This window comes from Pangasianodon hypophthalmus, chromosome 22 (assembly GCF_027358585.1).
Source record: "Pangasianodon hypophthalmus isolate fPanHyp1 chromosome 22, fPanHyp1.pri, whole genome shotgun sequence".
NCBI lineage: Eukaryota > Metazoa > Chordata > Actinopteri > Siluriformes > Pangasiidae > Pangasianodon > Pangasianodon hypophthalmus.
The window spans coordinates 5,369,270-5,392,699 of NC_069731.1; the positions used below are offsets into that span (position 1 = coordinate 5,369,270).

At 35.9% G+C, this 23,430-nt stretch overlaps 2 protein-coding genes across 2 annotated transcripts; both read left to right on the top strand.

Moving 5' to 3' along the window:
- Positions 1-1,871: 1,871 nt before the first annotated feature.
- On the top strand, positions 1,872-7,393 carry LOC117595659 (sulfotransferase 2B1). Its single transcript, XM_034302396.2, has 6 exons — positions 1,872-2,086; positions 3,625-3,833; positions 5,215-5,341; positions 5,437-5,531; positions 6,531-6,711; positions 6,833-7,393. Exons 1-6 carry the CDS (start codon positions 1,948-1,950, stop codon positions 6,952-6,954), a joined length of 873 nt encoding a protein of 290 aa, XP_034158287.1. The 5' UTR covers positions 1,872-1,947; the 3' UTR covers positions 6,955-7,393.
- Positions 7,394-11,518: 4,125 nt separating this feature from the next.
- On the top strand, positions 11,519-18,274 carry LOC113532984 (sulfotransferase 2B1). Its single transcript, XM_026924742.3, has 6 exons — positions 11,519-12,503; positions 12,940-13,148; positions 14,634-14,760; positions 14,840-14,934; positions 15,038-15,218; positions 15,335-18,274. Exons 1-6 carry the CDS (start codon positions 12,362-12,364, stop codon positions 15,436-15,438), a joined length of 858 nt encoding a protein of 285 aa, XP_026780543.3. The 5' UTR covers positions 11,519-12,361; the 3' UTR covers positions 15,439-18,274.
- The last annotated feature ends 5,156 nt before the right edge of the window (positions 18,275-23,430 follow it).

Below are 23,430 nucleotides of genomic sequence, written 5' to 3' on the forward strand. Positions count from 1 at the left end.
ATTTTAAACACAGTTTAAAGTTTTGCACTTGAATAAAGAACTCGAGTTAAGCACTCAAGTAACCAACTTGAGTAAGCACTTAAGTAAAGAATTGGAATCTGTAGTTTAAATTTTACCAGTGGCGTGTTAAATGTGTGATTTCGTTTACTTTTATAAAGAATGTATTTTGTGTGGTAGCATACTTGTATATTTTTGTATTGTAGTACTGATGTGGACTTTGCTGTGTGTGGGTGTTGTACCTTGACATAGCCAGTTCAGCTGTGTCTGGGACACCCATGGCAGCCGTCATTATTTTTATTTTGAAGTTCTCCCTTCTCCCTGCAACTATCCCACAGTGAAGCTACTGTACATTCACAGTTGATGTACAGTGAAGTCCCAGTACTACTACTGGTTGCCATATTCAGTGGGTGGCACAACTAGCATTCCACATTTAACAAATCAGTTGTCTTGCTGCTAAAATTAAACATTCTGGAGGGAGAGGGTTTGTATATAAAATTCACCAGTGTTTATATGCATCATATCATATGAGATGAGGGAGAAGCAGTGTGCTCTTTGCCATTGCGGCCATCTGTCTGCGGCGAAAGCACAAGCGGTGGACTGTCTGGGGCCACGAAACAATTTGGGCTTGCAGCCGGCGTGGCTCTACTGTCTACTGTCGTCACTGCCACTGGTAGTTGCTGCACCAAGTCGCCCCAAATTTGCATAAAGTTAAACTTTTCTCAAATTTGTCGCATCACTGGACACACTCACATCTAGTCACCAGTGGTCACTCTTGCTCATGTCGCTGGAAGTCACCAGCTCTCGCTGAAAATGAATGGTCTCTAGTCACTTTGTCGCTGTCAATCGCTGTATGTGTTAACGTTCCTTGAAGTGGAGATGAGCTAGTTTGCGAGGAAATGCAGCAGATGCATATCACATGATGTCCCTGGTATTGCTCACTGCTTATTAGCTAAGAGTAGCTAGATTAAAATTTGGCTATAGAGTCCTTGTGCATGCATGTTTCAACAAGGGCACTCAGTCAGTCAGTGAGTGAAAATGCCTCTTGTAGGCTAAAAAAAAATTTGTGAAGCAACTTCTTTGCTCTTACTGTTAAATATGTCAGTTGTACTCGTTCCACTGCTGGGTATTTCTGTAAAAGGGAACAAACGCTGAAAAATTGCTACATTGCATGCTGTAAAGTCGAACTGACATTGTATAAAACTGCCATAACACTTATTACAATTTTGTACTGTGTAATGGCATTTCAGTAGAGTAGTTAATTGACCATTGTAAGTAGTAAGTGTATAAAATACAGGTAGGTAGCAAGCTAAATGGATAAAACAGCTTCGCTATTGTTTGGTTTGCTCTCCCACAGATATTATATTACCAGTAACACATGCATGTACCTCACCTCTCAGCTGTCCAGGGTAAAAATTCCATTATACCCTGGAGGAAAAGAGGTTTTGTATGTGTGTGTGTGTGTGTGTGTGCGTGCGTGCGTGTGTGCGTGCAGACGTGCGTGTGTGTTCAAGATAAAGACACAAAGTGCTGTTCAAGCATAGATCACTTTTAAAAAGCAGAACAATAAAATATAATCGACTTTTAAAACTTTTAGGGATTTATTTAGCTTCCTAGCACGGGTAAAGTGACATATGGTCATGTGACCTAATGTTAAAACGCTTAAAACAAGCGGTTATAACAAGGTTACGACAAGCATGCACCGTGCAGACATTTCATAGAGACACCCTCTAATCCAAGATCATTTCTACACGTGTCCTCCGGCAACATTACTTAATAAACGTGTGCAGAAATCTCATCTCCTATCCGAATAGCAGGACTGAAATCTCAGGTTTCTAATGCAGTGATCCACCCACGTGACTTCGAAAGTGGAAGGCTGGGCTGCAGAAGAGCTATAAGTAACGCCAGTCACTAATCCCCACGCATATTTGACTAATTCTCCCAATCAGAATGGCCAACAACGACCTGTATATGCTTTATAAAGGACTTCTTCTCCCAAAGATCGCGCACACCGAGGACAGTCTGAAATATTTTGAGTCGTTTCACGTGCAGGACGATGACGTGTTTGCAGTTACATATCCCAAATCTGGTAGGTGACTTAACTTCTTCAGCCTAAAAAAAAAACACTTATAAACAAATAAATAAAAATACATAAATAAAACATGATTGCAGATACATGATTCTATGCAAATTCACATTCCAATATACTGCAAAAATTAAATTCAAATTAAAATAATAAAATAATGAAGAGGTTGATAAACATTTGATTTGATAAATATTGATTGCTACTATACTTCATATCTGAAAAGCTATTTCTGCAGAAATCCACTACAAGTAGACAAAAATTAGTTTTTTTATTTGTTTTTATTTACTAAATAATATATTTCTTATTTATTATTCATTATTTATGTAGGTTCCCTGGAGGACTAGTGGTTAGGCCACAGTGCTCTCACCACTGTGGCCTGGGTTTGATTCCTGGTCAGGGAACCAACCCCAGCCACTGAGGTTGCGTGCAACAGTGCGCTCTCAGTGCTGATCCCAAGTCCAGATAAAACTGGGGAGGGTTGCGTCAGGAAGGGCAACTGGCATAAAAACTGTGCCAAATCAAATACGCGGACCAATGATCCGCTGTGGCAACCCTAATAGGAACAGCCGAAAGAGGAACAACAGCATTATTTATTTTTTATTTGTTATTATTTACTAAATAATATATTTATTATTTATTATTTATGTCCTACTCCTAAAGCCATCCTCAAACTGCAAGACAGATACTTTCAAATGACCAATTACACAATTACAGTACATTATTCATAATTTAATAACTTCTTTTTATTGTTATTCATTTGTATATAATAATAATAATAATAATAATAATAATAATAATAATTGTGCATTTTGTAGTAAGACCCACTGCATTGTGTCATTTATTATTGAAATAGGTTTCCCTCAGTGTCGCCTAACACTGATTAAAGTGGAACTTTCCTTGATAGCCATGTTATGCCCTGAACATTTGCACCAATAATGTAATAGTTTAATTAAAAAGACAGCACTATGCTATAGCTTCACTGCTACACTGATCCATCTGGTGAGGTTTACATTACAAATTCGCTATGAACTACCACACCAAGGTTAAACAACTTGAGGGAGATTTCATAACTACAACGCACATTAATGGCATACACACACTTATTGCATGAACATGCTTAAGCAAAGAAACAGTCTTTTTCACTTTTAACATTCACATCATACAATATAGATATTTAGAAGTCAGTTTACCCACAAAAATAAAAAAGTTACACAATGCACAATTATATGAATGTATATTGATTAATGCAGTGCACACGACAGTTACACAATTAGTTTTATGATATTTATGAAATTCCCCCTTTACTACATTACCATTTGGGTCATACCCACCTGGGAAAGGGTGATAAGCAATTAGCATTATGCCAGGTGAATGGTAAAAAACACAAATGTGTCATACAAATGTGTTTTTGATAAGAAATTAGATTTTTACCTTTTACCTGTTTTTGCCTATCTTATCTGCAGATTTATTTTCCCTCATTTCCAAACTATTTGCAACTCAAATATGCTTGATCAGTACTTAAGGTGAGCAATCTTTTTCAGGTACAACATGGATGCAAGAAATTCTTCCCCTGCTCCTGAATGGAGGGGATCTTACTCCAGCACTGACCATCCCAAACTGGGACAGAGTGCCGTGGCTTGAGGAGTCACGTGCTGCTGGCGTCATGGACAAGCTGAGTGCTCCACGGGCCTTTGTTTCCCATATGCATTATCACCTGATGCCTCCCTCATTCTTCTCTTCTAAGGCTAAGGTAAAAAAGTGAGTGAGTGAATGCTCGGGCATAGCTGGATTTTAATATAATCTGGATTATCAAGAAAAATATCCAAATTTTTTTTAATTCGTGGTTTTCAGTATCTATTTAGGATGTCACATAGTAAACATTCTTCATCATCAACTTAGCACATCTTGATTTGGTGATTTTATTCCACTTTTTCTTGAAAAAGTGCTCCAGCTTTATCTAATTGTGAGTGTCTCTCCTGTGCACAGCCCACTTCAACTCATTCCACAGGTTTTCAATAGGATTTAGAGCAGGGCTCTGACTGGGCCATTCCGAAACACTGATAGCCATTGTTGAAGCCATTCTTTTGTTGACTTGGATTTGTGCTTTGGGTCTTTATCATGATGGAAGGGTTTTTCTTCATCTTCAGCTGTTTAACAGAGGCCTTTAGATTTTGTAGCAATATAGATTGGTATTTGGAGCTATCCATGATTCCCTCTATCTTGACTAGAGCCCCAGTCCCAGTCCTATAGCATGATGCTGCCACCACCATGCTTCACCATGGGCATGGTGTTCTTTGGGTGATAAACTGTCTTGTTTCTGCACCAAACATACCTTTTAGAATTACACTCAAAAGGTTCTACCTTCGCATCATCAGACCATTACACATTTTGCCACATGGTTTGAGGTGATGTAGATGGGTTTGGATGTTTTTTCCATGAGAAATGATTTGTGTCTAGCCACTCTACCCTGTAGCCCAGACATGAAGAATATCAGAGATTGTTGTCACATGCAGGGAGTGACCAGAACTTGCCAGATATGCCGTAGGTCTCTTGGCAGCCTCCCTCATATGTTTTCTTCTTATCCTTTCATCTGTTTTGAAGAGACGTCCCGTTCTTATTAACTTGTCACTGTGATGGCCTTCACAGTGTTCTGTGATGCATGTAATGTTTTGGAAATTCTTTTGTAGCCCTCTCTTGATCGATACCTTTCAAAAATGAGATCCTGTACATGCTTTGTAACCTCTTTGGCTTCAGCAGTCAGATGGAGCCAAGAAGATGTCAGGGAAATCATACAGAAACAGCTGGTCTTTATTTGGTGTTAATCAGCATCACTTCATTAATGGCAGGTGTATGATCATTATTTTTAAACATGAATTTGAATGTGATTGGTTAATTCTGAGCACAGTCACACTTGTGCAACCAGGTTATCGTAAGTCTTTCCTTTTTTACTCTAAAACATTTCTGTGTTTTACTTAAATTTTGTTGGTTGTTATGTTACATTAAAGGTGGGAAAAGCTTTGACATGATTTATCTTGGTTTTTAATTTTTTACATCACAAAAACCTATGATTTTTACAGGGGTGTTTAGACTGTATATTCCTACATCTCTACTGTCTTTTCTTTCACCGCTAGGTCATTTATGTTTCTAGAAACCCAAAAGATATTGTGGTTTCCTCTTTTCACTTTCACCAAATGGCCAGTTTTCTGCATGACCCAGGAACCTTGGAAGAATTTGCAGACGAATTCCTAGCAGGGAACGGTGAGAGAAACAAACTGATATATACTGAACAGGACATTTTCATGGTGCCGATCTTATCTGTAGAACACTGGTATGATGTGATATTGTTTGCTCAGTGATGTTTGGAAAGTGGACCGATCACATGAAGAGCTGGAGAAACACCGATTTAGGAGACAGAATTCTCTACATCACATATGAGGAGATGGTTCAGGTAATGCGTTTCCATCCAGCTGATCTTATGGAATTAGAAGAAGTTAACTGATTTTACATGCTCGATCAGTGTGATCAATCTGACTGGAGTGAAGAGAGGACTAGTTTTGATATTGCAGCTTATTAATATATGTATCTTATAAAACTATCACTGGAATTACAGGTGTAAGCTCTTCACACCTTGATCTGTGAGGCATAACTAGAAACACCTGATCCCTAGAGTTCTTAACCTGCAGTTATACATTCTGTCTATATGTTGGCACAGTTATTTGAGAAGGTCAAATGTCACTAAATCTGTACCATTACCCAGTCTGGTGCATTTATATGCTGTGCTGGAAAGAAGGGTTGTATACTACAAGCTCAGATGTGTAGCCAGCCAACAGTTAGGTGGAGCTGAAAGTCTTCCCCCTCCCAGTTCATAACTGTCATATGATAGACGAGAGCTGACTTGTGGGTGGGCATTGGCTAAGACCAAATTAGGGAGGTAATGGGGGAAAAGTGTAGTTATTTAACAAATAAATCTTTAAGAATTTTTGATATATCAAAACTTTCTTTAAGGAGATGGAAATAGGTTCCAGGGTCAGAGCTTTGTAAGAGTCAGAGGTAAAACTATTCCTTTAAGTTCTTCCCACCACTGGAATGTCAGAGGACAGAGGGTGTTGTTTTGCTCTAACAGTTTCTTGGTAACAAGCTGCATTTTTTTTTGTTTTTGCTTTATTACTTTCAAGAAAATGCGAGCAAATGACGGTTTATAGCTGCTATAATGTAAATAATAACAGGAAATAACTTGTTTCATAGACATTACACACCATTATGTGTAACTATATTAATCCATGTATATAATCTATAATAACTATAATCATATTGTAAGAAGAATAGAAAACTCACCACTTCATTGTTATTATCCTATAACAGTGTACTTTATTACTTATGTACAAATATGGTACAGCTGGAAATCTGTTAATCTTTGACTCTGTTACTCTTTGACCGTAACTGGCAGGATCTGCATGGAGTTCTTGAACGCATTTTATTTTTTCTTGGCAAGCAAATGAGCAAAGTGGCTCTGAAACGCGTGAGTGAACACTGTGAGTTCAAAACCATGAAGCAAAACAAAATGTCCAACTACTCGCTGGTGCCACAGACAGTAATGGACAGCAAGAAGTCTCCTTTTCTCAGAAAAGGTAGAGATAAACATTTTACTGCCACTTTATTTTCTTGTTAATGCTTTATTTGCATCCCAAAAGGGGACTTCTGAAGTAGTTTATAGATACTGGAATGTCTAATTCTTGATTTCTGCTGTAGGAATTGCTGGAGATTGGAAGAATTATTTCAGCCCAGAGTTGGAGTCAAAATTCAATGCGACCATTTATGAAGAACTAAATGGAACTGACATCATGTTCCCCTGGGATGAGGAACACAAATGAAATCCCACTTCTTAAAATGAGGATAAATGTAAAATTAAATTTGTCTTTTTAATTGTATTATACCATAGTATATATAATATACTATTCCCCTTTAAAGGTCTTTAAGAGTGAACTTTTTAAAGGTTGCTTTTTTTTTTAATTATAAATGTATGATTTCTCATTTTAGATAGTATAAAAATTTACAAAAAGTAGCTGAACATTCCCAGTGTCAGTTTATTGCTATATCACAATGTGCAGGAACACATCAGAAACTCATACCTTATGAAAACATTTATGTAACACCAATGCTTCGTAAACTACATTCCAAAGATTATTTAGTGTTAGACTTTTCTATATTCCATGTATAAAACTTAAAAAGGGATAAAGAAGCCTTTTCTTTTTATGTATCAAACATCTGAAATACATTAGCATTAAATATTAAATAAATAGCTAAGGAGAACATTTTTTCTCAGTTTTTTGCTTTTAAATTTTTAGTTTTTATTATTTGCCTTATCTTTAGTACACCTTTTACATAACTACTACATTTACATAACTTTTGTATTATTTTAATTACTGTACTTTACTTTAGTACTGTACTCTACCGTACTATTCTATTGTTACACACTAATCATACGGTATGTTTTTATATTTTATACTGTTGATTTTATATTATTGATTTCCTCCTTTCTGACATTACTATCATTTATTTTGTTATTATTATTGACCTATTTTTCTACTTTATTTTTACCTTTTGCAAAGCTCAAGTTTTATGCAGCAAAAAATAGACCTAAGTTGTTTTGAATTGAAAATATGTAAAACAAAACCACATTCTTGGCTGGAGAATACATTCTGTTCTGTGTCTGGTAACTCGACCCTGCATTAATGAAGATTTAATCTAAGAGATCACCCTCATAACAGTGGAGGTATTTATCTTCATCCTTCATCTGGAGAACTACATGGAAATTAATTTACATTGCAAAATGCAGGAATTTTAACAATGGGGACATCTCAGAGGAACTTTTCATCACTGCAGTTGTATATATTCTTCTTCTTGTGCCCCGAGCAAACTCTCCATTCATACACTGTCCCTCACTAGTTGTGCAGACTCTACTGTGTAAATGCTTGCTTTTGTCTTCACATGCTCTGCAGTGTATTAATCCTTGTTCGACGCCCTCCTGCTCCTGGCAGTGCTAGGATCTCTGGGACCGGAGAAACAGTACTTATGAACAGAATGGTGGTCTGGAGCTGCAGACACTAGAATTGAATTATACAGGACACCAGGCTGGGCTTTAAGGATGCTTTTCATATTTGCAGTTGAAATCAACCCTTGCAGCTAACTGCACCAGTCGAACGTGCGTCTGTCTTTCTCAGTGTAGCGTTTACTTGAACGTTTATGCAGTGTAACATTTACTCAAGCTAGGTTTGTCTCTTGAGCTAGTTAGAGTAACAAAAAAGTGGTGACTCAAAATCATGTTCCCCTGGGATGAGGAACACAAATGAAATCCCACTTCTCAAAATGAGGATAAATGTAAAATAAAATTTGTCTTTTTAATTGTATTATACCATAGTATATGTAATATACTGTTCTCCTTTAAAGGTCTTCAAGAGTGAACTTTTTAAAGGTTGCTTTTTTTATTATAAATGTACGATTTCTCATTTTAAATGGTTAAAAAATGTGCAAAAAGTATCTGAACATACCCAGTGTCAAGTAAAGTAAAATTAATTTAATACAAGTGAAAATCTGTAAATAGTCACTGAGTATTTCTATAGTATTTAAATATAATTTTGGAATATTTCAGGTGAATAGCAATTAAAATAAAATATTTTTAAATGATATGTATGAATAGTGATATAAAGTTTATGACTGCTTAGTTTGTGCCAAAATGCAGTTAAACACTGCCCCATTCACGGCCCTAGGGTTGGGTGAAGTCAACAAAGAAGTACTAAGAATTCATTCATTAAATCTCTGTTACACCAGAGCGATTTTCAAATCTGATTGGTCAAACAGTGTGTTCAATAGTGACAATAATGCTGGCTGTATTTCAAATGATGGGTTTATATTAATGCGCTCATTCTAATATATTATCATTTCTGTAGAAACAACTTATTCCCAGGGACTTGAATGGTGGACTCTCCGCATAATCCAAACCTAATAGTAAACTGATAAAAACTGTGTTGATAAGTAACCAAAAATGTAAATTTGTTGATATTTGTTGAAGCTTTCTGTAAGGATACATTTATTTAACATTAATGGAAGTAGTCTAGGGACTCCTTCAGGATGTGCTGTTATAGGGAAAAAAAATCCACTTCAGGGTGGTAACAGTATCACACCACCCAGACGTTGGTAATATTCCTATAACACCACACCATCAAATATTAGGAAATATATAAAACAGAGAGAACTCAGCAGAGTATTACTCTAATAAATATCAACTAAATATTAACGTCATTTTGCAATATCTCCATCCGGTTGCATAAAGAAATCCACTGTATGGAATACCTAAGCTTGCAGGCTTATGTTTGGAATATTAACTATGCATACTGATAATATTGGGAACTTTTTTTTCACAATTATTATAATTTTTTAAAAAACTATTGCTTTAAATTTTGTATAAAAAAATTCACTTTGGTTGGTAGGTAAAATTAACAAATTTTTGAGTGACAATGGGCTCAATGGAAGAAGACCCAGGAGGACTCTACTGTTGACAGAAAAACATAAAAATGCCAGACTGGGATTTTATTTTGACAAGCTACAATGCTTCTGGGAGAATGTCCTTTGGACAGATGAGACAAAACTAGAGCTTTATGGCAAGTCAAATCCGCTCTATTTTCATAGATGAAAAATGAAGCTTTCAAAGAAGAGAACACCATACCTACTATGAAACATGGAGGAGGATATGTTATGTTTTGCGTCTACTTTGCTGTGTCTGGCACGAGGTGCCTTGAATCTGTGCAGGACACAATGAGATCTCAAGACTATCAAGGCATTCTGGAGTGAAACATACTGCCCAATGTCAGCAAGCTTTGTCTCAGTCGCAGGTCATGGGTTCTCCAACAGGATAAAGACCCAAAACCAACAGCAAAAGCATTCAAGAATGGCTAAGAACAAAACAATGGACTATTCTGAAGTGACATCTATGGAATCTATGGAGGTGAAACATGCACTCATGATAGTCTTTTGGCAGGTTTTTGGAGGTAATGGGGGAAAAGTGTAGTTATTTAACAAATAAATCTTTAAGAATTTTTGATATAATGAAACTTTCTTTAAGGAGATGGAAATAGGTTCCAGGGTCAGAGCTTTGTAAGAGTCAGAGGTAAAACTATTCCTTTAAGTTCTTCCCACCACTGGAATGTCAGAGGACAGAGGGTGTTGTTTTGCTCTAACAGTTTCTTGGTAACAAGCTGCATTTTTTGTTTTATTACTTTCAAGAAAATGCGAGCGAATGACGGTTTATAGCTGCTATAATGTAAATAATAACAGGAAATAACTTGTTTCATAGACATTACACACCATTATGTGTAACTATATTAATCCATGTATATAATCTATAATAACTATAATCATATTGTAAGAAGAATAGAAAACTGTTTTAGGAAAATAATCAGCTTCACTCTGGGGTGTATCATGTCACCACTTCATTGTTATTATCCTATAACAGTGTATTTTATTACTTATGTACAAATATGGTACAGCTGGAAATCTGTTAATCTTTGACTCTGTTACTCTTTGACCGTAACTGGCAGGATCTGCATGGAGTAATGTTTTATTCACATCCCAAAAGGGGACTTCTGAAGTAGTTTATACATACTGGAATGTCTATTTCTTGATTTCTGCTGTTTCTAAGGAATTGCTGGAGATTGGAAGAATTATTTCAGCCCAGAGTTGGAGTCAAAATTCAGTGCGACCATTTATGAAGAACTAAAGGGAACTGACCTCATGTTCCCCTGGGATGAGGAATACAAATGAAATCCCACTTCTTAAAATGATGATAAATGTAAAATAAAATTTGTCTTTTTAATTGTATTATACCATAGTATATGTAATATACTGTTCCCCTTTAAAGGTCTTTAAGAGTGAACTTTTTAAAGGTTGCTTTTTTTTATTATAAATGTATGATTTCTAATTTTAAATGGTTAAAAAATGTGCAAAAAGTAGTTGAACATACCCAGTGTCAAGTAAAGTAAAATTAATTTAATACAAGTGAACTTTTTAAAGGTTGCTTTTTTATTATAAATGTATGATTTCTCATTTTAGATAGTATAAAAATTTACAAAAAGTAGCTGAACATACCCAGTGTCTGTTTATTGCTATATCACAATGTGCAGGAACACATCAGAAACTCATACCTTATGAAAACATTTATGTAACACCAGTGCCAATAAGAGTGAACTTTTTAAAGGTTGCTTTTTTATTATAAATGTATGATTTCTCATTTTAAATAGTTTAAAAGTGTGCTATTCTATTGTTACACCCAAATTATACAGTATGTTTTTATATTTTATACTGTTGATTTTATATTATTGATTTTCTTCTTTCTGACATTGCTATTATTTAAGTCGTTATTATTATTTACCTATTTTACTACTTTTTTTGCCTTTTGCTACTTCATATCTGTTTTTACTTCACACTATTATTTGAACTGTATGAAATTTGCTTTATATAAATAAAGTTTGTATTTTGAAAACAAATACCCTAGCTTTCCTTAGCTGTTCAGATATGATAGGTGTTCATAGTAGTTTATGGAAAAGCAGTGGAGCAGTGGAGGTATTTTCTTCCTCCATCAGCCAGAGAACTATGAAGGTACATTGTGAAATGCAGGAATTTTAACAATCGGGACATCTCTTGAGCTATTTATAGTGTTATAGTGACAAAAAAGTGGTGACTCAAATGATCCATCTTATCTTTGTACTTCATGCTTTGCTTTTACAATGGCATGTTAGTAAGATACCATAACAAAAGAAAGATAATAAAGCAGCTGCAAACCTAATCAGCATTTTAAAATTATATAACATACAATTAACATATATTAATTGCAATAATAGTGAAGTTTTTTGAACTAATTTGTGACTAACCTTGAAAGTATTTCAACTTGACTATGATTTTTTTTTTTACTAGGAAATATGTTACCTATCTGTAAATGTTTGTCAGAATGTTACTGATTGGGGCAGCACAGGGTGCAGAGGGTAGCATTGCCACCTCAAAACTCCAAGGTCCGGGGTTTGAACCTGTGTTTGGGTTACTGTCTGTGTGGAGCTTCCAGTGTTCTCCCCATGTTCATGTGGGCAGATCGCTGAACAATGCAAGTGTAATTTTATTTAATGTGATAAGAATGCCACAGGCAAAGGTGGGGCTCAGTTATTTTGTTTAAACTATAACCATAGTCAAAGCCAGTGGGAAAGTCAACACTTTGAACAAAACTTGAGTATCATGATGGCTCAAAGCGACCTGTACATGGTTTATCATGGATTTTGTCTTCCAAAACTCGCTTACACTGTGGAAAGTCTGAACTATTTTGAGTCGTTCCAGGTTCAGGATGACGATATTTTTGTAATTACATATCCCAAATCTGGTGAGTACACTATAACTTCAACTATAACGTATAAATAAGTTTGTAAAATAATTATTTTAGTATTTAGTAATATACTTACAATAAAGCAAATCTTGTTACAAAACAATGACAAAACAAAAAATTTCAATGTGCATAACATCTGCAACTTTATAGGTTTCATGAAATGGATGTCTAGAATGATGAATTATATATGATTATATATAGTGGATATATTAATATTAATATTTAAATGTTGTTTTATTACCTTTTACTGTCTGTGCTGTGTTTCCCATGCATACACGCATTGGTAGAGAGGATGCTCTAATCCAAAAATGCAAATGATTGAATCTGCGACTAGATCATATGACACATTTTGCAATGACAACAAGTAGTTCAGTTTTCTTTCTTTTATTAGAAATAAATGTATAATACAGTAACCGTAACTTTTCATTTTCAGGTACAACATGGATGCAGGAAATACTTCCTCTGCTACTGAATGGAGGAGATCTTACTCCTGTGCTCACCCTTCAAGGCTATGAGAGAGCTCCGTGGCTTGAGGACGTACGTGCTGCTCAAGTTGTAGCCAAGCTGAGTGCTCCACGGGCCTTCATCTCTCATATGCCTTATCACCTGATGCCTTTCACCTTCTTCCGTTCTAAGGCTAAGGTAAATAAACAACAAAAAAAAACCTGAGTACGCGTTTATCTTAGAGTTTGCATGAAAATGTGTAGCAATGCGGGAAAACCCTTCACATGGTGACATTTTCCTCATTTCTATCATACATATATGTTCTGAAAACTACACACTTTCCTGACCCGAAGTATGTTTCTCTTTTTTATTTATTGCCTTTTATATTTATTAACCCCAAAAAAAGTTCTAATATTTTAAATTATGGTCAAAATGGAGAAAGGTAAAGATTTCATATCTCTACATATATAGCCTAAACTACTTGTTGAAAACATTACTGCCCAATTGTACAAATTTATGTTTAGAATGTAAAATGTATTATCACTTGATTCATCCTCATCCACATTAGTCTCTGTCTCATCACCTGTGGTAATCGTCACTTGTTTAACCACAAGCCTTAGCATTGTCTCTTAACTTGATTGATCTCTGTTCACAGTATTGTTGGTGCTGAAATAATCACAGACATTTCAAATTGAATTGATTAGGCTTATGTTGGTCTGCAGACTGACTACTTTTACCATTGCATTTGTTAAACTGGCTCCGTACCAGCATGATTTTTACAGGCAGGCATCAAAGACAAGGTTAAATAAAAAAGGTTAAATAAAAAACCTGTCTCTGTCATCTTGGTAAAATATATTCATGTTCTTTGGAAGTAGATATGTCTAAGTATATATTTGACAGATAAACTCAACTCAGTTTATGCAGACCACCACATAAATATCTTAGTTATCTGGATTAACTAGAAAGAGTTTCAGATTCTTCTCATACATTTTTCGATACACTATGTGACCAAAAGTATGTGGACATCTCAACATCACACCCATCGTGTAGGCCTTCCCCAAACTTTTGCCATAAAGTTGGAAGCACACAATTAACTAGATTTGGGAAATGGAAATTCACTTATACAGTCTTCTTGTATGCAAAGGTAAAATCATGATAATCATTAAAATGTTTGATGTAAAATTCAAACTAATACATGTCTGGGTGTACAAAATTTTCCAAAAATATATAGTGGGATGTTTTTTTTTCTTAAAAGATTAGTCATTATTTGGTTATCTGCCACACCTGATGCAACCCACTAGGCTTAAACATTTAAAGAAATCAGAGGGAATGCTAAGTCCATACTAAGTTCCTTTATCTATTTGTTTAATACTTGCTAATTTCCTCACCAGTGATTTGTTGTTAAGACCATTAAAAGCTTAATATTTTGCCCTTTTGGGCTTGGACCATTTTTTTTTGCCCAGGAGTGTAGATACTTGTAGAGTGTCTTACTTTTCTACCTAATTTGTGTATTCTACATCATAAGGAACACTTTAATGCTTTGCCTTTTTCACTTATTTCCTTGGCTGAGTCAAAGCAAAACATAATTAGATAACACTAAATTCAAATATATTTCAGCTTTACAATTGTATATTTGTAATGTTTATACAGTGTACATCTTGCATTGTTGTCTGTTATCCTTAGGTCATCTATATTATTAGAAACCCAAAGGATGTTGTGGTTTCCTATTTTTATTTCCACCAAATGGCCAGTTTTCTGCACGATCCAGGAACGTTTGAAGAATTTACTGACAGCTTCCTTGCAGGGAATGGTGAGAGATTTAGATGTGCTTTTAGCAAACGTGGCATAAGTAATCAAAGTACAGACATGATGTGATCTTGTTTGCTTAGTGATGTTTGGAAAGTGGACTGATCATGTGAAGAGCTGGAGAAACCCAGATTTAGGAGACAGAATTCTCTACATCACATATGAGGAGATGATTCAGGTAACGCATTTCCATCACAGTACTTTGTATGCCTGTTAAGTGTCAGTCCACACGAACAATTTGCTAGCTCTTCATGTGATAATAGTTAAATATTATCTTGCAGGATCTTCGTGGCGTCATGGAACGCGTTTTATGTTTTCTTAATCGGCAGCTGAGTGAAGATGCTCTGAATCGCGTGACTGAACAGTGTCAGTTCAAAACTATGAAGCAAAACAAAATGTCCAATTACTCGCTGGCGTCACCGAAACTAATGGACAACAGCAAGTCACCTTTCCTTAGAAAAGGTAGGCAGGCAAAGACATTTCTGTTACAGTTTTTCTTTGTGATTTTGATCTGACTAGCAAAATGAGAAATTCTAGATGTTTTGGAAGGGTCTCATTTTTTTAATGCTCTTTTTAAGGAATTGCTGGTGATTGGAAGAACCACTTCAGCCCTGAGCTTGAGGCCAAATTCAATGCAGTCATTTGTGAAGAACTGAAGGGAACTGACGTGACATTTCCCTGAGATGAGGAACAGAAATGAAATCCAACTTATTACACAGAAGAATTAAAATAAATCTATAAATCTTTATAAATCTGAAAATCTTTATAGTCATAGTATAAGTATTTCTGGTTCCTTTCCAGTTTTAGTGCTATATCATAGTGATGGAAGAAATTTTCTGTCTCTCCCCTTTTCAAATCTTAATTTGGCTTTTCACATTACAGAAGTTTAGCTTAGTGAAGCCATAAAGATCTGTGTCTTCCATAAAAAAGGCCACTGTACACTCCTGGGCAAAAAAAAACTGGGTCAAGCCCAAAATTGCAAATTATTAAGCTTTTAATGGTCTTAACAAGAAGTCATTGGTCAGGAAATTAGCAAGAATTAAACAAATAAAGGAACTTAGCTTTTACCTTTGATTTCTCGAAATGTTTAAGCCTTGTGGCCCTTGATGGGCTGCATCAGGTGAGGCAGATAACCAAATAATGACTAATCTTTTAAGAAAAAAAAAACATCCCAGAAGATATTTTTTGAAAATTTTGTACACCCAGACATGTGTTAGTTTGAAATATACATCAAACATTTTAATCATTATCATGATTTTACCTTTGCATTCAAGAAGACTGTATAAGTAAATTTCCCTGTTTCTAGCTTTTCCCCAAACAGTTCACTGCAGCAAATGGTGGCACAGGAGGTCTCAGAGCGTACCATTCAACAGGTAAAACATGCCCTGCTTCCTGTGCCTGTGTGGGTTACACTGGTTTCCTCCAGCCTTTCAAAATCATGCCTGTAGATGGTGTGGCTGCTCTAAATTTGTAGCAAGAATGAATAAGAAGGAGTGTGTGTGTGTGTGTGTGTGTGTGTGTCTGTCCAGGTTTTATCGCAACTAACAGTAAGGTGTTATCAGCAGTAAATTAACGAATACCTAGACTGGATATGACATGATATGATATGAGTGCATTGTATTTCAAGAATTTCAATTCAGAATTAATAACTTAGTTTATACTGTATATCTTACACATTAATAGATGGATGGTCCCCAAGAAGATTTGTAGCACTTACAGTTTTAAAGAAGTTAAGTAAAAAAAAAAATTACACAAATGTTTTTTCAAAGTGTCAGGCGGCAGAGATGGCTGCAGCTACAGGTAATACGCTTGATTTCAAAATTGGCAGACAAATCCAAACGAGACAAAGTCGAAGTAAAAAAAAAAGGCAATGGGTCAGTTGACCAGAAAACAGAAAATACTAGACAAGATACAAGAATCAAAAACCAGAATGCAAAAACAAGATCGAGAACCAGGTATTCAGACACATTGAATAAAGCTGGGCATGCCAGGTGATAAACGACACTGTGTGTGTGTGTGTGTGTGTGTACATATATATATATATATATATATATATACACACAACACAGACTTGAAGTATCAGTGTCGTTTATCACCTGGCATACCAAGCCTTATTCATTGTGTCTGAGTATATATATATATATATATATATATGTGACAATGAGTGTGTACACTGCATTTTGAGGCAGCCATGTTTGTAGGCCATGAAGTAGTCTGGACTCCGACACAAAGATGACCAATAAGCCAAGAAATTTTCTTCCATTTTCTTTTAAGCTTATGATGATCAATAAACTTTAAAACAGCATGCATGCAGAAATCTTTGGAATTGTTGTAACCAACATGTTTTGGCTGTTAAATTTGTGTTAGTGCTTTTATTTTCCTGAATTGCTCTTATGAATCCTTTCCACATTGTTTGAAAAAAAGTGTAAGATGACTTTCTTGATGTGTCCAGAATGATGAACAGATTATTTGATTCTAAAAAGTCCTATAATGCATTGTGAATGTTGTTAGTATAAAATCTACATTCAGAATCAAGGGCCTTACTGTAGAGAGAAAAATGTAATTGTCTTGCCAGGGCTCATAGTTCGACGAGGTCTTGAGGGGATGGAATAGAGATGGAATTTGCAGAAGGGTGTGAAATCTGTGGACCCTGTCCAGGGTAATATTTATTAGTTTTTGAGCTAGATACAATTTTTAATAGACTCTTTGAGAAGATCTAGTATAATTATAACACATTTTGCATTACAAACTAGATGGAAAACATCAAATGACATAGGAGTAGGAGTAATCTGGTAAATGCAGAGACTCATTAATGGTACACTCTCAGGAAAAAGGAACTAATCAAGCATGTGTCACTGGGGTGGTAAGCTAAGGGTTTGTCCATTGTATATTTACTTAGAAGATCACAACTGTAGATGAACATTATTAAGGTACATTTAGCTAGTGGTTGTTGTTGTTTTTAAAGCTTTGTCCCTCTGAAATACATTTTTTGGAATGTATATTCACTCATGACATTATGGAATGCTACCTGAGGGCAATGTTAAATGCATAAACGTGACAAGATTAATATGACTCTATTAGTAATTTAATTATATTCATCCCTATAAAGTACCTCGAAAGGATATTTTTTTGCATGTAGGACTTTGGAGGAGACAGCATCTTAATCGGAGACATTACTTATCCTGGGGAGTGAACTTTATATGGATAAAATGATGAACTACGCTTACTTAAAGTGAGCCATGAGTAGGAGGAGTGTGCATCGACTTAACAAACTTATAAAAAAATGTTAATTAAAAGCACTATAAAAGTAGCCTAGCCTACATTGTGCATATGCATTACATTTTATGGCTTTGATTTACTATCTTGTGTGCACATTCAACAGCAGGAATAACGATTTTCACTCCTAATTCACACTTCATGTTTTCAGCTGCTGTATTTAGTGCAAAAAATATGATGTGCTGGATCAAGTGCTATTTTATAAGCTGCCTAATAAAGAAAATGGAAGCCATTTTGTTAAATTAAGGCAAGTTTGCAGTGTTTAATGTGATAATTAATGTGTCATATAATGACACAAATATTATCACTACTACCTTTTCTTCCTACCCGCTTTTATAGAATAAAAATGTATATGTTTGGGCACGTGTTGCTGCTGATACGACTGGTAGGCCAGGAAGTTGCACAAGTATCCTGTTGTCTAATATTTAATTGCTGAATCTACATACCCAGGAAGTAGCCGTGCAGCTTGCTCCCTGATGTAGGCAAAGCTCCTTTCCTATATGAGTTATTGACATAAGTGTTAGAATTTTTGACAGTCAGCATTTTTACCATTGAGTTGTTTAAAGATTCAAAAAACAGGTTCATTTTTTTAACTTGCAAAAACTGACTATATTGTGTATAGTATGTGAAACTACTGATCTACACAAGTTATCCTCATAGGGCTCAATGTGGAAAAGTAGTGTTTAAAGAGTCTGTCACTCATTAATCCGTTTATTAGATTGTCAGAAACAAAACTGATCTTAGATGAGCACTCAGTCCAAGAAGGCTGATAAATATCTTTGGGTCATTGTGAGAAAATGAATGTGTACGTGCCTGCCGGTGTATGAAAGGCTGGTAAAGCGTATGTATTTTCCTTAGAGGACATTTTACCCGAGGGCCTCAGCCCTACGTGACTGTAGTGGAGTTCAGCTCCACCAGCTGTAGCCTCCTTTGTCCACTGATAACACTAATGAACTTCCCGCGATTACTTCTAATTGCCCACGAACCAGAGCAAGACTCTTAGGGTGCGGCACGTGTGTGGGGGTGTAAGAAAGCGTGGATGTCTGTAGTGGGTAGCTGCAAGGTCTGCTCCTGCCTTTGATTGAAACAAGAATGGCAGCATTAGGTCTTGTCGAGTAGGGAGGAGTCAACAGCAAGAGCTGGCCCAAATGTACCACAGAGACTTGTTATGACATTCTGTTTTTTATAGCCCCCACATGCACTCTTGTTGTCAGTGCAAATGGGCTCAATTCAGGGAGTCTACATTGGCTAGGAAAGGATGAACATCGTCTCAATATTCTCTGCTCACATGCCAGTGGATGGCGGGGACATGATAACCTTTCACATCGCAGTACACATCTAGGCAGCAAATCAAAGTGTCTCCAGCACTGAGGAAGACATAGAGCCTGTCCCAGTGGGATGCCTCTGTGTGTGTTCATGGGTGTGGATCTCTGTGAATCTCTCCCTGCACTCCCACTGGGTCAAGGGTCAGCTTTTAAATGGCTGAGTTTAATGGTGGGAGACTGAGAGAAAAGGCAAACATGCAGTTACATGATGTTCTCTAGTATTTCTCTATGTCCATTTAGTAACCATCTGGGTGGGACCCGTTAATGTTCAGTCAAGTGTTTATCAGATTATCTTATAAAGCAAGGCCATATTTAATGCAATAATAATAAAACTGCTAATTGAAAATGTAGCATTTTTTTCCTACACTGATTTTATGACTTAAAATATTTCATTTTATAAACAATTCTGTGGATGACTCAAATCATCTACAAAGTAAATACAGCAATTACAGCTTCAAAATATAACACATCAGGCTCTATTCTGGTATCTGTGCAAATATCCTGGTATGACACCAGCCCATTTTCCTTAGCTGCTATATTCATTGCCTGAGTTGAAATGGCTGAAGGGACACAGCCTTTATCTCTGACTGTTACAAAGAGGTATATAAATAACAAATTTTTTTTAAATCCATTTATTATTAGGTTTAGATAATATTAGATAATATTAATATTATGATTATTTACATTAAATGATAACATATTAGAATGAGCCTATTAATATAAACCTTTGATTTGCCTTAAAGCTGGAGCTACTATCAGAGCTGCACCTTCTGACCAATCAAAGTCAAGAATTCAACAGCACTGATATAATATAATATAATATAATATAATATAATATAATATAATATAATATAATATAATATAATATAATATAATATAATATAATATAAATATCACTTTAATAGGAACACCTGGACACCTCCTCTTTCATGCTGTTATCCAGCCAGCCATTCATGTGGCAGCAGTGCAATGCATAAAATCAAGCAGAGGTTCACAGAAAGTGGACAGCTGAAGGATGTAACAAACACTGTATGGTCTTTTTCCAATCTTCAACTGTCTAGTTTCAGTGAACCTGTGCCCACTGTATCCTTGGATTCCTGTTCTTGGCTGACCGGAGTGGCAGTAGATTTGGTTTTCTGATGCCCATCTGCCACAAGGTTTGATGTTCTGAGATGCTTTTTTGCTAACCACGGTTGTAAAAAGTGGTTATAGTATAGAGTTACAATATAGCCTTTCTGTCAACTCAAACCAGTCTGGCCATTCTCTTCTGACCTCTCTCATCAACAAGAAGTTTTCAGCAGCAGAACTGCCACTCTGCACCATTCTGTTTGAGACTGAGACTCTTGTGTGTGAAAATCCCAGGAAACTCAAATCTGCCAGTCAGGCACCAACAACCAATTCTGATGTTTGATGTGAACATTAACTGAAGTTCTGGACCTGTGTCTGCATTAATTTTTGTATTGCATTGCAGCCACATGATTGCCTGACTGGAAAATTGCATGAATGTCCAGGTGTCCAGGTGTTTCTATTAAAAGAGCCAGTGAGTGTAAGGTAATTATTGCACCACATTTTAATGCACCAAATATGAATACATCACATTATAATACAAAAAAGCTTTTAGCCATAACAAATAAGAAAAAACTCACCCTGTCTTTTGCGTCTTGCTTCCCATTGTAACAGTGCCATAACCTCAGTGTGCCTCAAGGCCAATTCACCAAAAAGCATCTCATGAACCAGATACATTTCCATTACAGTTTAAATTTAAATCCACACCAAAAATGAAACACATTACCTAAGCTCACACATTTTAGTTTTTTGGGGTCTTTCTTAAACTGATTCAGTAACATAATCATAAACTCTACATACAGTCTGGTGATCTCTGGGGCACCTTAGTGGATTTTTTTTTTTTTGCATGATTTGACAATGGCAATCTTTGGTGTCTTAGTGTAGGTACTGGATATTGGGTTAAGCAAAACAACACAATTTCAATTTTCTATCAAAGTAGTTTACTACTTTGGTAATTGTCCTTGCTCACCCAGAGACAGTGTTATGGCTAGAAGCCATAAATGTATTAATTATCTATATTAAAACCAGTCAATGTAAATGTTAATGCTCTTCCTTCAATTGTGTCGTGTCTTTTCTTCACCTTGGTGATCAGATATTCCACTTCATACTTAACCCCAACTGTCCCTTCTTTGTTTAGTCTACTCACTGATGCTAAAATAAAAACACAAAGCTGGCTGAATGGCTTTGTGTGGCTTGTGTGCATTTAGCTTGGGAACCAGGTGGATACCCTACAATGTCCTTTAAAAAAGGTCATTTTTTAAAAAAGTTATTGGAAAAGTTGTTATGAATGTTATAAACATTTAAACAGTAAAACTTTCTTGCTTTCTCTGACTGGTAAGATGTTGCATATGTGTAAATGGATTAGGTTTCCAATAACTAGTTCATGAACACTTAAATACATATACCAGGGAGTAACTAAAGACTTATATGTCAAACTAGTCTTCATGGCTTTAACAGACTTTATGAATCCAAATAAATATGGCCTGAGAAACCCTGCATTTCATAGCATCCTATCAGAATGTGATCTAAGTAGAAGCCTTTTAGGAAACTACAAACCTTTACTGTACAGAGAACCCTTGAAGAACCCTTTTATATAGGAGTGTACTGAATATGAATACATTTTTTGTTGTGTTTGCATTATGAGAAGATATAGTGATCATTTCAGGAGCCAATGATCTTCATCTTGATAAGGGTCATGGTGGACCCAGAACCCACCCACCCCTGCAGTACCGGGTGCAAGGCAGGAGAACCTTTCAGGGCACCACTCGCACACACACACACACACACACACACACACACACACACACATACTTGCACCTAGGGTAATTTAGCATAGCCAATCCACCTACCTGCATGTTTTTGGATAGTGGGAGGAAACCGGAGAACATGGGGAAAACATGCATAGAACCACCACACAGAAAGTAACCCGAGCTGATGATCGAACCCAAAACCCTGGAGATGTGAGGCAGCAATGCTACCCTCTTCGCCTAAACAGGACATTTCCTTGTCACTGTGGTGGTACTTTCAAGGGTATATCATTTGTAGCTTGTGTGTATCTTTTACCTTGAAAAGTAGTGTACCTTTATTGTACCTTTCAAGCTTTACCCTAAAAACTAATTACAGGCAATTTTTATACTTTGAATCAATTTAAAAATACACTATATCAACATTTATAGACGAAAAATACATATAAAAGTACAAACGGTTTTCTGAGAGTGCAAATGCAAATATCATTGCTTTCTCTCATTAAATAAACCTGCTCATCAAATACCACAAAATCATAAAAGAATTTCCCCCAAAAATTAGTAATAAAAACAAACAAACAAGTTACAAACAACATGTTAAAGGTTCCAATGTCATAATAATTATATAAAGCAGAATTTATAAAGGAGAACAGTAGTAGAGTAACGGCAGTTTGTAGTGGGTTTAAGTGGTGGGTCAATTTACTGCTGTACGTGACACACACACAGCACATGTGACAATCAGGGATAATTTATGTCTTTTGGTGCTTATCTGCCTGTCTCCTCTTCCTGGAGTGTCTGTGTCAAGCACTGTGGAGTGCATCTAAGAGCATGTGTTGTCTGTTTATCAGTGTATTCATTAGAAACAACGACTACATTCCAGGCTCCAAATCTTTACTCTATTGTCTGAGGGACTCTTGTTTGTTTACTGAAATAGAAATAAGACAAAACCGGGAACCGCTGCTGGACAATACTTTTAGGGAGCTGGCGTCAAATGGCATCCTGAAAGATAAAGGGTGTGGACATGAAGAGTCAAAATGAGACTTAAATTAAAAGTACTAAACCAGTGCATCAGTGTGTCTTTTTAAAAGTTATAGAGTGTTCAAGGCAGCTACAATTACAATATATATTGTGTGTGAGAAAGAAAGAAAGAAAGATCTTTGTAAAAAGCTAGAATTCACATATAAGAAAAGGGGGAAAATAATAGTGTTTCTCAACAAGTTAATACAATCAACTTCAGAAATTTTGGCACCCTTGAAGAGTGAG

Excerpts from the sequence above, each read along its gene's own strand:
- LOC117595659 (XM_034302396.2), top strand. The coding sequence starts at position 1,948 with ATGGCCAACAACGACCTGTATATGCTTTATAAAGGACTTCTTCTCCCA. Across the intron at positions 2,087-3,624 it reads AGTTACATATCCCAAATCTG|GTACAACATGGATGCAAGAA; the intron begins GTAGGTGACTTA and ends AATCTTTTTCAG. Across the intron at positions 3,834-5,214 it reads TCTTCTCTTCTAAGGCTAAG|GTCATTTATGTTTCTAGAAA; the intron begins GTAAAAAAGTGA and ends TTTCACCGCTAG.
- LOC113532984 (XM_026924742.3), top strand. The coding sequence starts at position 12,362 with ATGATGGCTCAAAGCGACCTGTACATGGTTTATCATGGATTTTGTCTT. Across the intron at positions 12,504-12,939 it reads AATTACATATCCCAAATCTG|GTACAACATGGATGCAGGAA; the intron begins GTGAGTACACTA and ends TTTCATTTTCAG. Across the intron at positions 13,149-14,633 it reads TCTTCCGTTCTAAGGCTAAG|GTCATCTATATTATTAGAAA; the intron begins GTAAATAAACAA and ends TGTTATCCTTAG.